Raw genomic sequence first — 18,255 nt, 5'->3', positions numbered from 1 at the left:
AGAGCTACACAGAAGGTCTTGACAGAAAGACCAGACATTTAATTTCTTCCACACTGTTGGAGCCAATCCCAGCATGCATTGAATGAGAGGCAGGGTGGAGCCTGGACAGGTCACTAGTCAGCTAACACACATAGCGAAAGAAACACGGTTGTTTGTGATTTTCATAATCTGCATGTTTTTGGCATCTGCCAACGGCTTCTTGGTGTTTAACTGTGTCCTTAAATATCAGGACTTTGGTAAGATAATGTGACTGAGATGGAATAGACAACTGTTCAGGTAGAAAGAGTCATAACACAGAACTGATTCACTTTTTTAAAATCCTTGTCACTCATTCTGTGCACTAATCTGACCGAATCCAGGGATTAATCTAGTGCTAACTCAGGTCAACATTCAGATATGTATGGAAAATAATAGAAAATGCTGTAGCAGGTGGTGGTAAGGAAAGAAAAAGGGAACAGTGAGCAGAGTAATGAGGAGACTATTTACCTTTACACTGAAATCTGTTGAGTGGTGTGGTGAGCAGTAGCCTGTCAGCCATGTCAGGAGGTCCAGTGCAACGAGCAATGCCTACAAAAACACACTTAATTGACATCAATGGCAACTTCTCTTCTACACAATATGAGAGTGACATAACAGAGCATGCAATATTTTGGTTACCCATATTTTAACATAATCTTAATAGTGATCTTTCTTCTTACCAGGCTCTTTGAAGCCAGCCTTAACCCACTGAGAGAGCCAGCGCAGGTCACAGTTACAGTACAGGGGGTTGGCACCAAGTGCCCTAGACACACACACACACACACACACACACACACACACACACACACACACACACACACACACACAAACACACACACAGTTTAAGGTATAATCCAAAACATCTGCATCAAAGACACTTGTACACAAAAAGAGATAAACAGTATGTGCAGCACTTACAGGTGGGACAAAGCGGTGAGGTGGTTGAAAGCTCCTTCTGGTATTGTTGAAAGGTTGTTACCATGGAGAGTACTGGAGGAGAGAAAGAGAGAGAGATGTTTATGAATATTAAACACAAAACTGACCTTGTTACAAAATCAGGAGGTCACCTTTTGACCCTTTGTTAATTTTAATTTGTAGATAATTAATTTGATTAAGTATTTTTGATAATCACAATTTTTGCAGCAAGGAGAATAATGTGAAGAAAAAAAAAACAACATTTTGACCTTTGGCTATAGCCCACGATGCTGCTAGTTATTACTAATACTTCATTATCTACCTAGACTCATACTACGACTAATGCTGCCACTGCTGCCACTATTACTTCTACTACTACTACTGTACTACTACTGTACTTATATTGACACTGCTGCTAGTATTACATGTAACTGACTTGAAGTCTTGAAGCTGCATTTACGTAAGGTTTACCCTTACATGGCAGCCCTAATGACTAATTGTACAATGAATATCAAAACATACCTACCGCCTCATATCCATCATATCAGAAGTAAATGAAACTGACAGCCAAGCTGCCTAATACTAAATTCTCAGCAAACTAACACACCAAACCTGACTAGCTGCATGCTAAATTATTTAAATAATGTGTGGCTCCTCAGCTGCAGACACACCATCATCCCATTTTATAATGGAAAATAAATAAAATATTTATGAAAGAATAACACAAAATAAACAGACAGCGTATTTTCATTGTTGGGCAATAAAGCTAGTCCTGGTCTCTGAATAGAATATAAACTGTCTCATATGGACATAAGGCAGACTAAAGTGTGTGTATGTGTGTGTAAAACTTTGTGTCAAAAGGACAAACTGCAGGCTGTGAAGTGTATCGATGTGAGCATGTGCCTTTCTGTTCTGTGCCTTTGGGTTTTTGTGTATGTGTTTTTGCGCGTAGATGTGTTTGTGTGTATGTGTGTGTGTTTCAAAAAAACTTTTGTCTCCAAGGGTTCAGAGAATGCAATGTGTATGTGTCCTATTGGAAAAGTGTGTCCGTGTGTGGGATTTTTTTGTGTGCATAATTCAGTGTGTGCCTGTTCAGGTCAGCGTGTACCAGAGTGTGTAGCTTTGTATGCAAGTGTCTGTGTATCCGTGCAACATTACTTGTTTGTGTGTATAACTCTGTGTGTGTGTGTGTGTGTGCGCGTGTGTTTGTGCATCTATGTACGGTGGTCTAACAGCCCCCGCGTAAAGGCTGGCCCAGAGGGGGTGGTGGGTAATGAGGAAGTGACAGTGATGGCTGCCTGGCAACCAGTTGCTATGCGGGGGCAGAGATGGATCAGTCCCTACGGCAACATCAACTAAAATGAAAGGAAGAAAGGAGGGAAGAAACAAAAGAAGCGAAAACTAAACTTCTGCAAGGTGAAAGCCTCATAAGAGATACAGTACAGTCAATATATAGAGAAAAGGTCTGAAACAAAGCTGACTTTTTAGAGGGTGAGACACTGACTTTTTCTTTCTGAACAAACATGGTGGCCAAAGTTCAGAAAGAAATGTCTACAGAGAATAATACAAGGTAAATATATAAGATCTCCAATCATTATTTCATGTTGATAGGGCTTAATATGAAAAGCCATTTGTAATGATTGTGAAATTCCACCAATAGATCTTTACCTTCTAAGATTCTGAACTATTACATGTGAGCTATGAAGTTAAGATTATCAGCTTCAACACCATTGCCAATGTGATGACAATGGGGTATTGTGTATATATATATATATATATATATATATATATATATATATATATATATATATATATATATATATATATATATATATACAGTATAGGCCACACCTTCTCATTCAGTGTGTTTCTTTATTTTCATGACTATTTACATTGTAGATTCTCACTGAAGGCATCAAAACTATAAATGAACACATATGGAATTATGTACATAACAAAAAAGTGTGAAATAACTGAAAACATGTCTTATATTTTAGATTCTTCAAAGTAGCCACCCTTTGCTTTTTTGATAACTCTGCAAACCCTTGGTGTTCTCTCAATGAGCTTCATGAGGTAGTCACCTGAAATGGTTTTCACTTCACAGGTGTGCTTTGTCAGGGTAAATTAGTGGAATTTTTTCCCTTATTAATAAAAAAGCAAAGGGTGGCTACTTTGAAGAATCTAAAATATAAGACATGTTTTCAGTTATTTCAAACTTTTTTGTTAAGTGCATAATTCCATATGTGTTCATTCATAGTATTGATGCCTTCAGTGAGAATCTACAATGTAAATAGTCATGAAAATAAAAAGGAAACGCATTGAATGAGAAGGTGTGTCCAAACTTTTGGCCTGTACTATATATATATATATATATATATATATATATATATATATATATATATATATATGTACAGTATATATCATATTTTGCACCAAAAAACAACATTGTACCATTGTAACCACAGCAAGAGCTTTAAGTCTTTCACACCACATTGTAGGGAGTAGAAGTTGTTGTAGAAATCCCCTTCAACATACTCTTCAGTAAAACAAAAAGGAAAGTAGCAGCATTGTCTTGCAATACAAAACATCTAGGAGCTTTCTGTTCATCAATGTAAAACAATCCATTCACTTCCATCATGTTGGGGTGGAGTTGCAAATTTCAGAGGTAAATGAGGTATGAGGTTTCTTGTCATTCAGGTAAATTGACATTTAAAGAGATGCTAGAAATAATCTTTAAGAGTAATTTTACACCCTCTGAAACCTCCAGTGATTTAACTTCTCGCTCTGCTTTTGCTTTGTTGGGTTGCATCTTAAATTTTAAAACGCAACATATGGCAAGTACAAAAACCAAAAGTAAATTCTGCTGTCACTGAGCACTGAGGTGTGTGTAGTTGCTCGTATGTGTGTGAGAGGTTGGTCAGACAGCAAGATTTACGTGTACATTGTGCGTGTGCACGTGTGGGTATGTGAGACAGAGGGTGGACAACCAGATGGATGACTGAGAGAAACAGAGGCTGGAGGTCGATTCATCAAACACAACATTGGGCGGGGAGAGAGAGAGTGTGAGAGAGAGAGAGAGAGAGAGAGAGAGAGAGAGAGAGAGAGAGAGAGAGAGAGAGAGAGAGAGAGAGAGAGAGAGGAGAGAGAGAGTGAAGGGACACAAGAGGAGAGAGAGGCCAGAGCATGCAAATAGGGAGCATTAAAGAGGAGATGAGAGATTGTTACTGTTATCTTTTTTAGTACACTGAAACAACAAATGATTGGATGGCTGTGACTCATTTTGTGACTGGGTCTTAACATGGCACTCGGCCTGGCACCAGGGGAGTGATTAAACTTTGATTTAGCTCAGTATTATAACTAGCAAAGGGGAGTGTTGAATATTGAATCCACTGCGGCACTGAAAGATGAAGCTTGCTACTCACAGCAGGCGAAGTGACTTGAGACCGTCAAAGGCATGGACTGGGATGCAGCGAATCTGGTTATAACTCAGGATGCTGGAAGACACAGGACATGCACAAAGTCACAACAACACTCTTTCTCACTCAGGATGCTGGTTTTCTTGGATGAACTCATTTTAAATTACATCCCCTTGTCTTTTAGACTACATCCCTGAATACATAAAAATTAATGAAGAGGGACCGATTTAAAGGGAGAAGAGGGAAGACAGGAGAGATGACACAGCAGATTTGGTTTTACCTTAGCACAGAACCTGAAGCCAATGTAGGTTAAGCATGGGGCAATAAAAAAGGCCACATTTCAAATGAAGCAGAAAATGTAGGTAGAGGTTAAATAAAACTGCCAAAGGCAAAGCTGAGACTCCCAAACCACAGGTTTTTTTCTCTTTTAAAATTGCTAATGAACCAGAAATTTACGTTAGTAATAAATGTAGGGGTGAAGGAGACAAATATTTAAGGACAGAATTCTGATCAGGGTCAAATGAGATAAATTGGCTGTTTCAGGGTGCTATCATTAAGTCAACATCATTGACGTCACCCATAGGTTTCTGAAGAACCAAAATGAAACCTGAAGCCCGGTGGTTCAGGCCGTCGCCCTCTTGACAGTACCTGACGTTGGCTCAAAATCCAAAAATAAGCAAAGAGGTTGTAAAAGGGTGAAATTAGGCACAGAGACCAAAACTGTTTTGCTGTTGAATTCTGCTGTAAAGTTGGGGGTCTATGGGGATTGACTCCCTTTTGGAGCCAGCCTCAAGTGGCCAATCAAATGACTTGTTCTTAGCACCCAAAGTTGTCATTTGGAAAAACCACCAAAATTGTTCTCATCTCCAACTTCAGGTTAAGAACTGGCGTAGAAGTGAGACAAAGGAGCCTAACAGCCAATAAATCTACAGATTAAGAAAATGCAATGTGGAAAAATAAACACTCTCCTCTACTTCTTTAACTCTTGGCAAGGTGTGCTTGAGCTAGGTACTGTATTTAACTGAGCAAGTGTTCCACTGATGCTATCTAACAGTAGGAGTCTGTGGTTGCACTGGGTTGCTCCTAGACGTGAATGAAGTGCAACTCTGTGAAATATAAAACTGGGCGTTGCTGGAAAAGTGCAAATGTACTTTACAAACTCCTCTAAATTGATTTAAGATCCATATAATAGATAAGATAGAGGCAAAAAGAGACAAACTTAGCAATAAAAGAAATCTGTATGTAAAATAGAATGGCAGTTAAAGAGAGGGGGAATTTAAGAGAAATTAAAGCAGATTCTAATCCAACAGGTTCACTGATTGAGTGGCGAAGGAGTGGAAGGACAATGACAATTTTGAAAGGAATAAGAAGATAGGAAAGCAATATACTACATGTTAGCAATGAGATGAAAGAGGAAGACAATAAAAGAAGATACAAGGGTGGGGAGCGAATAGAAGAAGAGTAAGAGAGAAGAGAAGAAAAGTAAGAAAGATAGTAAGAAAGACAAAATGAAGAGAGAGAGAGAGAGAGAAAGATGAAGATACAAACAAGAAATGGGAGAGAAAAGAAGAGAGAAAATATGGAAAAAAGAGGAATGAGAGACGATAGGGCAATTAATCAAAGTTAAGAGAAGAAAAGACTGATTTATCTATTGGTTTTCAACCTTATACACACACACACACACAACCCATCAAGACATGGGCAGGGATGTGTGTATTTATGACTAGGTGTGCGTTGCCATGGTTACTTACAGTGTGGCTAGTTGAGTCATGTTGCTGAAGGTGAAGGGGGCCAATGTGCTGATGCTGTTGTTGCTCAGGTCCCTGTGTAGATACAAGCATACAGTAAATGCACACAGACAAATACACACATACAGAACACATGCATGGTAGGTTTCTAAACTGTCTGCAAAAGGACATGTGTATTCTGTTCAAGGGTATGCGAGTGGTACATACACCAGTGACAGTTGCTTTAGGCCTGGCAGCTCCTTGGGCACAGATGTCAGCATATTACCCTCCAGGTAACTGCAAAGAAAGGTGCAAAGTTAATGTAAAATGATATACACACAAACATAGGCCTATGGGTGTGAGAAGGATGACTTAACCAGAGTATGGTGTCTTTTTTTTAATGCAGGTGTGTTATGTCAATGTGATCAGTTGTTGGTTAAAAAAATAAAAAAAACACCTCCCTGTAAAAGCAAAGTTATTTTTGCATTTTGGTGCAGGCTAACCAAAAATAAACTAAACGTGTTGTTATGCATAGCCTTGAGCTTCAGTCTTTATGTTAAGCTGAGCTAACTGCCTCCTCCATACTTACAAACAGACATGAGAGCAATGCGTTACATTCTAACTCTCTGCAAAAAAAGTGATGTACGTGATACGTGAATCAATACATTTTTATTTGTCACATGAAATAATACGAGGTACTTCACAAAAAGGACTATTGATTTAAACAGAGAGCAAAGCTAAGCATTTGTTAGACCGCACCAATATCTCTCTTTAACTTGATTTTTATTTGCTTCCATATTGCTTTTATCTGATTTTAGCAGGAGAGAGTAACAGGAAAAACACAAATATAGGAGGTCATACATGGCACCAGAAAAGAACTCTTTGTAAAGTAAATGTTGCTTTTTGACACCGTCATCACCTCCAGTTAGCTTGTACACTCATGTACCAACACAACTATGTCGCATTTTCTGCATAAGTAAATGACTGTGGATGATTCACCAGACAGCCAATAAAGATGACTGTTGGGGTGTAAACCTGCCAGAGGAGGAAACAGCAGAACAGTTTCAACATGTAGTTTTAAACACATATTTAACCACTGCAGACATACAATATTCAACTACAGATCCTGCTGTGTTTGTGAGTATGTTAGAAAAAAGTTAACAAACATATATACACTCAAGTGCACACACACATTTTATGATTCATTGGTCTCTGGTCCCTCTCTCTCTCAGGTCATAAGTAGGCCATGTGGACAGTATGATGGAGTGTCTTCTTCAGCCTGATCAATACCTAATCACTGCTATTGACCCCGCAGAGCAGGCCTATTTCACAGCTATAGAGGTTTCTGTGTATGTGTGCGTGTGTTTGTGTGCAAGCAATTATTCACCTTCCCTACGAGAGATCGTGTTCCTATTGCTTTCTAAATTTTCTAATCCCGATTAACATGTTTTACCCTTGTTTTTATCCTACATGAATTCTAACAATTACTATCATTGTAGACATTTCCTATATTGGTGTCTCTCTTTATTACAGGGATTCCTCCAAGCTCGATATAAACAAGAGAAAACAAGTTACAAGATGTGGCAGCTCTACTATACAGGGAAATCACAAGGCAAATAAATAATTAAAAGTATTAAAACTATCTGATAAAAGATCACATTATTGTACTAGACAAAAGTAAAAAAAAAAAAAAAAGAACTTCACAGTTCTGGCAAATCTTTAAATTTAACAAATGGACATTGGCTTTCTTACATGTATCTATGGCATTATACCATTTTAAAATGAATATTTCTTAAGCAATTTGTGAAATATCCTTTTATCACTTTCTGGTATCTCTTCTCAGCTGTATGTAACTGTTCTGGCAGTCTTTTTGTCTCTCGCTGTTTGGCTATATAACGTATTAGACAGTATGTGAATGTGTGCTGCTGTGATTCATAGACTCACTTGCCAATAAACCCATCAAGTCACACAGGAAGAAAGCAAGAGAGAGTGTGTGCGTTGTGTGTATATTCACTAAATGGTTTGTTAGTTCCTGAAGCAGCAGAGGGCAAACTGCTGCATCAATATTGCACTGCAGCAATGTGTGAGAGAGTGTGTGTGTAGTTGTGACTTTGCAAAGTAAGCATTGACAAAAATGCCCATTTCTGTTTGTGTGGATGTACATGTCTGCTGGTATGTTCATTGGCTTTTTTGTGTCTGTGTATTTGAACAAAAGTGAATGTGTACATCCTTGTGTTTGTGTGTGTGTGTGTGTGTGTATGTGTGTGTGTGTGCATGTGTGACTCACAGCTCTGTGGTGTCCTTGGGAATGCCCTTGGGCAGAGAGTGTAGCCCTCTGTTGCTGCATCGCACCACGCCGTCTGTGCACGTGCAGACGTCAGGACAACCAGACGCAGGAAGACAACCATTATCCTCAGCACCTGGAGAGAGAGGGGGAAGAGACAGATAGAGGGATATTAGACAAAGAGAAAGCAGGATCGGGGTGAGAAGGATACAGAGAAGAACAGACAAATTAAAAAATGGACAGAGGTGAGTGAGAGACAAAAAGAGCAACAGTGGGAGGAAAAAGGGAGAAGGAAATGAAACAGACAGAGGGGAGGAGGTTGAGACAGGTTAGGGCAAAATGGATGGAGAGAGAAAAAATAGAAAAGGGAGAACAAAGAGAGAGAAAGAGAATAAATAGAGATAAAGACTGAACTGTAAGTGTGCTACTTGGTCAACTCTAATCAACTCTGCACTCAGCACTTTTAAACAGCACTTTACAATCCATATCAAATGACCAGGGGCTGCTAAAATCAGCTACACTGGTGTGGTTCAACATCTGGCACAGTGATAATAGAAACCCTTTGTATGATTCTGGAGAAACACTGAGCAGATGTTGATAGGATGGTCGGCATCAACTTAAAAAGTGATCTGCAGTCATCTTTAGCTATACCACCTGCATTGTTATGTCATACCAAGATGTGAATGTCCTTTAAAAATTGCATGATATCAAATTTATCAAAAAAAAAACCCTATTATGACAAACTTTATTTACTGTAAGATCGGGGGACCTGAACTTGTACATGTTAAGTCTGTTGCTTTTCATCTTTAAATTGAAGCTTTTATTCTTGCTGTAAAAAAACAGGTTTTTAAAAATATTGTTGAGTTAAACTGAAAAGCTGTACTGTTAGAAAGTTCAGGCTATGCAGCTAAGTTCCACACATGCACGCACGCACGCACACGCACGCATGCACGCACGCAAACATATGTTCGGGACAAAAAACATCTGAGTGATTGTAATCGTTTTGCACTCAGAGATAAGAAGGATCACAGACTACAGAGTTCTTCTTGGCTTAAAACGCCCTCCATTTCCTTGACTGACAGACAAACACACTTTAATCTAGCACTGCAGTATGTAAATAGTCGAACTGAGGTCCCAAATGTAAAACAAGCTGACTTAAAACCATAATGAAGGATAATGACGACTGGACACTAAGCCAATCATAACACCACTGCAATCTGAGTTTGTGTGTATGTGTGTACTTGTTTGTGTGTGGAGAGAGAGAGAGAGAGAGAGAGAGAGAGAGAGAGAGAGAGAGAGAGAGAGAGAGAGAGAGAGAGAGAGAGAGAAATAAAGAATAAGAATGAGAAGGCCAAGTTTATACTCTTCTATGTTCATACTTGGTTGTGTATTAGTGCCAATATGCCGCCATGGGCTGCAATGATACAAATGCATGTGTGGAGGCATAAGTGTATGAGTTTGGTGCACATTCAGTTTGTTAAATAGCTATCTCCCCCTGTCCTATGGCCATTTCCTCCTTTACTTTGTAGTTTTCTAATTGTGGTAATGTCTAAATGTTGAGCAAATGGGCGCTTACGTGCCTGTGTGTAGAGCGGTGTGTGCAAGTGTATGTGTGTGTGTCTTATCTGATGTGTGTAGCTATTGAGTCCACAGGGAGGTGTAGCCGTGGGCTGACTCACTCCACAGTTGGCTGATTGAACTAACATCTAAATGTGCGCTAAATATCTTCTCCCAAATTCAATTAACTTTACCCTTCCCCCGGCTACCTCTGGACAACTTAACAGTCATTTTACTCAACTATAAATAGACCGGACATGGGGACCTTGGTTGTGTGTGTGTGTGTGTGTGTGTGTGTGTGTGTGTGTGTGTGTGTGTGTGTGTGTGTGTGTGTGTGTGTGTGTGTGTGTGCTTTTTTGCTTCTATTCTTTTAAGAACCAGTTTGAGATTTACACCTTCAGAGTGTGGAGATTTACCATCCCCGAGAGCCTGTGTCGCCCCCGTTTGGTAGTTTGTTTGTCTGACTGCCAGCAGGATATCTTCAATCCTTTGAGGGCAGTTAGGCCTTGAGTCAAAGAACAATTCATTTCATGTTGGTGATGATCCAGGTCTTTGCTTCCCATCCTCAAGCAATAGTGTTTGAGTATGATATGACAATAATTCATATTAAAATGTAGATTTACAAGGTCAAAAAACATACTAACATCTATGACTTTCTGTATGTTGTTATTATTTGTTTATATAAGAATTGGGAGTTAAGATTAGACATTTATTGTAAACACTGTAAGGTCCTCATAAGTGCAGAAGTACTGGAGTGTGGTATCAGCCATTGGAATTTATGTTTGTGCAGCTGAGTTTGTGTGTGTGTGTGTGTGTGTGTGTGTGTGTGTGTGTGTGTGTGTGTGTGTTGTGTGTGTGGGAGTGCAAGATGCAAGAATGAATAGTTTCCTTACTTGAGCCAACCTGGCTAACTACTTTCCAAAGTAATTTCCACTAAATGGTTGCAGCACAGCTACAGGAAATTAGAAAAGTGTAATGAATTCAAAGAAACTCAGGATGAAGATAAAGGCAGAACGAGATAGAAGGAGAGAAAAAGGGGAGATTGAATAGAATTTAAAGTGTAAAGCTATAAAAAAACGAAAAAGGACGAAAAAAGGAAAAGAAACAAAGATGTAATAGACAGCAGAGCCAGACCACACTTTGTCTATGGCGTCAAACTTGGCGGCCAAAACAACGGCCTAAGTCGCTATAGGCAGGCATCGTCGTGGTAACAGCAACGTCACTGTAGAAACCACAAGCTGATGTCATCTACGGCTGTTATTTGCCAGTAGTTACTGATCATTCTGTCCTAACAATACCCCGCTGAGGACGTGTATGTGTGCGTGTATCTGCTGTCTTAAGACACAGGATGATGAAAGTTTTTGCAATGAGTATCTGGACGGATTGTTAAAGTTTGACACAAGACGGGAATCAGGACTGAACATGTTCTCACTTCAGTCGAGTCCAGTACAAACCAAAAGAACTGATGTACCTGAGGATGTTACAAGATTTCTTTGTAAGAACAACTGATTTTCCTTAGGGCAATTAGGACAGTCATTGTAAGTCAATCTGGGTAAAACCCTAATGTAAAGAATGCAGTTGCAACAATATAAATAGTTGACCTTTTCTCTCCACCCAATGCTGTGCCGCAGCAGGAATTTCCAGGAATTTCTCAGTTTCATTAGAATTGTAGTTTCCTTGCTCCCATTACCAACCTTTATGTCTCAAAAAGACTTTAAAAAGTCTTTATTAAAAGTATGTTGGGCATTATCACGAAATATAAAACAACCTTCTCTGGGGAAATTTCCTTTGAAATTGATGAAAAAATTTGTAAATGCTGGCTTTACATAGTGGAACATGGTAGACCAATCCTATACTTTCTCAAGTGTTGTTCACTCCCGATTTTTAGCAATGATTTATGAATAAGCAGTGTTATCTCTAATTATGTTAATGGAGCCAAAAAGATAAGACAACATTTAGCAGAGTAGGTGCAGAGCGAGAGAGAGAGAGAGGGGCTCACCATCGCATGTGAAGTCTGGGGTGGCCACATCCTGGATGGGGATCTCCTTCAGGAAGGCTGGCTTCTGACAGCGAGGGTTTCCACTGACCACCCTGGTCTTCTTCAGCCACTGACCCAGCCAGGCCAAATGACAATCACACACATATGGGTTGGACAGGAGGTTACTATGAAAATAAAGGGGGACAGAGAGAGAGAAAGAAATCATTGAAACAGGGTCATTGCAAAACAAACCAAATGGACACCAGCGTTGGAAACATGTTGCTGCACAATCGTAATTACAGTACATACATGTTTCCACAATATAATGAATTCATCATGGCAACATGATGCACACTTGATCAATGTTTTCCCTGAATTTTGCCTTCATAAATAAAATATTGATGCATATTTTCTGAGCAGATGCAGACAAGACCTACAATAAGACTGTCGTTTATGAAAACAACAAAAAAGGGACACAAGGCAAAAGAGAGTTTATCAGCTACTTATTTCAAGAGCCATTTTCAATATTAATTATAATAAAAAATAATATCAATTTGTATGATATACTGTACACTACAAACCACATACTGTAGGTAAAAGTGTTTTTTTCATCAGCCATACATTTTAATAAATTAAGCTAGAAGACAAAGAGAGGATGGGAGAGAAAGGGAACAAAAGAGAGGCAAAAAGAAAAGGTTATCAGTTATTTGTTTTCATTTTGTAAAGTACAAGCGAGATGGAGAATGGAAAGGAAAAGGTGGCAGAGTGAGAAAGTGTGATAGAGAGAAAGAAAAGAGAAAAGGTTATCTGTACATTTCATTCAGTTTTGATCACCCCTCATTGCATTTTGTTGCTTTTGTAACACTGCTCATGTAATATTTATGATGACCCATATTTAAACTGAATGGGGGCTGAGGAGGCATCAGCAGCACATACTAGACAGGCGGTGCACTTAAGTACATTTTCTTCTTCACAGACTGCTGTTTTAGATGAAATACAGTTCAGTGATTACTTTTTTTCTTTCCTTTTTGAGATTTAGGGGTGCTGTTACATTAGGTGGTATAATAATTACACTAAAATTCTGTTCCTTATTCGTCCTTTCTCTGACAAGAAAATATAAGTGGAAACTAAGGGAATACAATTTTAGCAGTATAACGAGTCACACCTATCTTTTTAATCGTGTCTCCAAATCGTGTCAAGACGTGCAAGTGGCGTATTGTTTTTCACTATGTCTGCTGAACTAATAAAACTGAATGTTGCTATTTGAGCTACAATATTAACGTGTGCTGCTATAGATATGAACAAGTTATTTCCTTGTAATGAATTGACATCGCTGCCTGGCAACCAGACCTATGCTAAATCCCTTCCTTCCTTACCAATGTGTTAATCTTTTAATTAAACAGACAAACTCTATTGGGAAACAATGCACTACAAACTGATATTGGGAATAGTAGGAGTGAGAGAGAAGAGGAGAATAACAGAGGAAAGATAAGGAAATTAATAGAGGAAGTGAACAGAAGCTCTAGAAATAAAAACTATCTTTCGTTTACGCCAAACGGCAGGTGGGTGTTGCATACAAAATAAAGTTACTACACAAATTACTACAGGGCCAATGAAAAACTGATGCTGAAAAAAAGAATGTGATATGACATGAAATGACAGGGATGATGGTAATAGAATATCGTACCATTCTTTTTAGTGATAATCACCAACAGCCCCACTGAGCAAACCTGAGTTTATGCAACAATGCATCCATCCATCCATCCTCCCTCTCCCCCGTTCCCATTTCACCTCTCTTGTCTCCAACCTTTCCAGCAAAAAGACTCAAATAGAAATTTAAATCGAAGATGACAGGTACACAGCAGGACATAGAGCGAGAACAAAAAGGCAGAACAAGGGAAGGAAGTATGGAGGAAAAGAAAGAGAGAGTAAACAGAGAAGAAACTTTGTATGTCACATTGTGTGTTCACGGCAAGAAAAAAAGATATAAAAATCAACCTGTAATGTTTTATTAAGCTGTAAAAAATCTATTATTTACAACCTACACATCTGGGTGGTTAGAAGAATGAAGAAAACACAGACACACAGGCACACACACACACACACACAGAAACACACACAAGCACGCACGCACACACACACACATTCTGTGCAGATGCTGAGATATGTTTAGCTTTGATAACAAATGTCCTGGGATCCAGACCAACAGTGCCCAGTGAGCAACATGTGTGCAAAGTTGTGTGTGTGTGTGTGTGTTGAATGGTAGATGACTCCCACAGCAGAGCTAGACTCTGAAAAATGAGAGGATAGAGACAGAGAAAGAAAGAAAGAAAGAAAGAAAGAAAGAAAGAAAGATAAAGACAAAGAGAGAAGCAGAGACAAAGCAGGGTTGAGACACTGCCAGATTTAAAGATAGTGAGAGATAACAACAATAATGGAATGGAAATGGAAAAACAACAACAACAAAAATGGGAAATAAGCACTAGAAAGAGGGGGGAAAGCTGTCAGATGGAACTCACATGGTGGACAGGGAGTGCAGGGTGGAGAAGGCTCCTGGGGCAATGCTGGAGATCCTGTTGTCGTACAGCGACAGCAGACGCACTGAGCTCAGACCCGTAAAGGTACTGTTGTCAATGCAGCTGATCTGGTTGCTCCGCATCATTCTGGAAACACACATACCATATATATTCAATAAATGAAAAGCTAAAAAGTTTACCCATTTTGTTTTACCTTAAACCTATGATGTTTTTTGACAGGCAGTGCTTTTGTTTGTTCCGATAATATACCCAGATTTACAAACTTTGGGTGGATAACAAGAGACAAAGAGAATAAAATAACATGACAATGGCATGGACAAAAGATGAAAGCAGGGATAAATTCAAACCAGTCCCTACAGGACAACCGTGACAGAGTCTGTAATATGCCATTAGCTTTTGACATGCAGTCATGTGGGACCAGGCTAACTGAGTTAGTTAGCATTAGCAATCTCTGGGACAGGCTAACCTAGTTAGCAAGGCTATTACTGGAGCAGGGAGCCTCTTAACATAATACAGAGACAGCCATGATGCCATTAGAGAGTCATTAGTCGGCATATATATACATGATAGCATTAGGTAGTCATTACTGAGCATACACAGACAACATTAGCTCATGATTTCGTACACTATCCTGTAACCCTTAATTGGACGCTAGCCTATTTATGGTGGGTGCCCAAATTAGAGGAACAACAATATGCTTTGATGACAGGGTGAGTAAGTAAACAATCCTGGTCCTCTCTTTTAGTCTGGGGAAGAAAAAGTTACTGATGTCCACCATAAGGCAGATGATAAAACAAGTCATAGTCAGCATGGCTTAAGGCGTCACAACCATTTCGTTAAAAAAAAGTAGCATTTGGAAAGTAAACAGGACAACTAGTAGGTTTTAGGTGATTTCATAGCTCCTGTTTTTGATATATATTGTGTATCAGAACCACTTGCTTTTTTCTTTATTTAGCACTTTTTGTTAAAAGTAAAAACAACTTTTACATATTTTAAATTCATTGTGGGGTTACATGTAGCCCTGCATAATTGCACAATATTATTTTACTTAACAACCAGACCACTAACCACAGATATAAAGTTCTGAACACACACACACACACACACACACACACACACACACACACACACACACACACACACACACAAATAAATGTAAACCAGACTTACAGAGTTTTCAGGCCAATGAGGCCTTTAAACATGCGTCCCTGCAGTCCAGTTAGCTTGTTCCCCGTCAGCAGCAGCTCTAAAACTCCACCCGCTCCATCAAACGCACCGTCACGGATGTCCCTCAACTTGTTGTTACTCAAGTTGCTGCAGAAAGGACAAATAATTCATATTTAGGGTTTTTGAGCTTGTGTTTTTGTGTTTAACTACAGTACATGCAGGATAGCCTATGATGTCAAAATATGAACAAAGTGGTGTTACACACATCATAATCAATGATCAATCATGTCCCTTCAACTAATTCATGTTATTCTCTTCCTCATCCTAATGTCCTCACATTGTACAATAGCTATTCAAGTTTCCAGCCATCATTATAACTCTATACACCACCCACACACACACACACACACACACACACACACACACACACACACACACAAACACACACACACAAGAAAATGAGAAAAGTGGTCATAGACAGCTGAAAATGATTGCTATATCTCTTCCTTGCACACATAATGAGAAAAATAAAAATGAAAAGAGAGCATTTGGCTACAGAGACAATAACTTGAGAAGATAGCTATCACAACTACTGTAGATTTCATCCATAGCTAGTGTTTTGTTTCCGCTTATCAGATTCATGGAAGAGGAGAGAAGAGGAGAGGAGAGGAGAGGAAAGGAGATGAGAGGAGAGGAGAGGAGAGGAGAGGAGAGGAGAGGAGAGGAGATGAGAGGAGAGTGGACGAAGAGAGTAGCAGAGGATAAGAGAAAATGTGAGGAGAGGAGCAGATGAAGAAGACAGGGAAGGAATTGAGAGAAGGAAAATGGAAATGAGTGCTACCCAATCTATATCGTCAGTGACACTGCTAGATGGTTAGCAATTTCCTTTCCAATAAATCAACTTCTGGTCTCTGCTCTGTCTTTCTCTATCTCGCTCTGACACACACAACACACACACACACACACACACACACACACACACACATATACACACACACACACACACACACACACACACACACACACACACACACACACACACACACACACACCTAGAGGAGGTTGCAGATAAGGAGTGACTGTAAATTTGAACCGAAGGCCCATCTTCTATTTCTATTTAATATTCGCTTCCTCCATACCTCCCACCCACCCTTCCTTACTCTCCATCTCTTTCTGTCCCTCCCATCCTCTTACTTGTCTTTAGCCACTCCTCTTCCTCCTTCCCTCGCTCATGTCTCTCTCATTTTCCCTTCTGCCCTTTTTTGTCATCCTTCCCTTCTTCCCTCTACCACCTTTTCTCTTTTCTTTCCTTTCATAACTTATTTCTTCCTGCATCCGTTATCTCTGTCCATCCAACACTTTCCATCTGTTCACATCCATCTGTTCTTATTTCAGTCATTACAATGCTATTCCTTCCTTCCTCTATCAGCAATACATAGAAGAGAAGAATTACTGAAAAAGAACAATAACTCATTAAATGCATTTAATGAGTAAATAAATGCAAAAACAAATATAAATGAGAAGCAAATGAAAAGTGTTTTTAAAAGTATACGTACATCTTCTTCAAGTTAGGCAGCTTCTTAAACGTCCCTGCAGCCTCCAGGATGACAATGTCATTGTCATTTAACCGCCTAAAGAGAGAAAGATAGAGGGAGTGAGTTATTTCATTAAACTAACTGCTTTGAAGTCAACACACACAAATGAACACATGCAAACACTCACAGAAACAAGACGGAGAGAGAAAGAGAGCCTGCAAGTGAGTGGTGGGGTTGGATGCCTGTATGAAGGTTAAGAGGCCTGTAGTGACCGTTGAAGTATGATGCTCCGCAAAACCAGAGGACGGAGGGAAGAATAATTAAACATATTGGAGAAGAAAAGAGAAAAAAAGAAAAGAGAAGGGAAGCACAATGCATCTTTTCTATGCTGTCATCAATACCCACACTGCCCTAAGCCAAGAGAAAACAGTTTGAGAGATAGGAAGCTCGACATCTGCTTTATTGAGGTAATTTGTACTAAAAGACTGCTGCTAAAAGGATGCCTTTTGTTTATGTGTGGGTCTGTGAGTGTGTGAGTGTGTGTGTGTGTGTGTGTGTGTGTGTGTGTGTGTGAAAGAGGCAGAGTAAGAGAAATCAAGGAAAAAAAGTGAAAGTTCAGCTGGAGGGGACACTTATAATGAGATATAGGGGGAGGTAAAAGATGGATCCACCTTGATAAAGCCAAACTGAAATAACATATAGCAAAGTCCGAAGTAGATCATCGACAGCGGAAAATGACATTGCATAATTTGCATGTAAAAGGGTAAAAATTACACATTTCTAATCTCTTTGAATTGCAATCTAAATCCCTCAAAATGTACAATTTTATTGAGTGCAAATAATTCTCTTAAGGCTGATTCATATTAAACACTCTCAAGGACGATTTTCAGGGCTAGTCCAAGAAAGACAGAAAGATAGACAGAAGAGAAAAAAAGAGCAAAAATATATAAGCCTTCAGCTCAGCCACAACCTCCCCTGATTTCCCCTGATAAGGCAGGTTACACAGGGCACAACTGGTGGCGCGTGTGTGTATGTGTGTGTTTCTGTATGTGTGTTTCTCTGTGTGTGTGTGTGTGTGTGTGTGTGTGTGTGTGTGTGTGTGTGTGTGTGTTTCTGTGTGT

The 18,255-nt window shown here is 39.3% G+C and overlaps 1 protein-coding gene across 1 annotated transcript in view; it reads right to left on the bottom strand.

Annotated features, from left to right (window-relative positions):
• slit3 (slit homolog 3 (Drosophila)) overlaps positions 1-18,255 on the bottom strand; it is a 240,956-nt gene that overhangs the window by 28,362 nt on the left and 194,339 nt on the right. The window contains exons 16-26 of the mRNA XM_028589367.1: positions 17,156-17,230; positions 15,603-15,746; positions 14,415-14,558; positions 11,917-12,080; positions 8,364-8,496; positions 6,305-6,373; positions 6,101-6,172; positions 4,356-4,427; positions 937-1,008; positions 699-781; positions 487-567 (exon numbers count right to left, since the gene is read on the bottom strand). Coding sequence (XP_028445168.1) covers positions 487-567; positions 699-781; positions 937-1,008; positions 4,356-4,427; positions 6,101-6,172; positions 6,305-6,373; positions 8,364-8,496; positions 11,917-12,080; positions 14,415-14,558; positions 15,603-15,746; positions 17,156-17,230 — 1,109 coding nt within the window. The remainder of the gene's footprint in view (positions 1-486; positions 568-698; positions 782-936; positions 1,009-4,355; positions 4,428-6,100; positions 6,173-6,304; positions 6,374-8,363; positions 8,497-11,916; positions 12,081-14,414; positions 14,559-15,602; positions 15,747-17,155; positions 17,231-18,255) is intronic.

Source organism: Perca flavescens, chromosome 10 (genome assembly GCF_004354835.1).
Source record: "Perca flavescens isolate YP-PL-M2 chromosome 10, PFLA_1.0, whole genome shotgun sequence".
NCBI lineage: Eukaryota > Metazoa > Chordata > Actinopteri > Perciformes > Percidae > Perca > Perca flavescens.
Note: the sequence above shows the minus strand (reverse complement) of the source record. Positions and strands in the feature narration are given on the sequence as shown.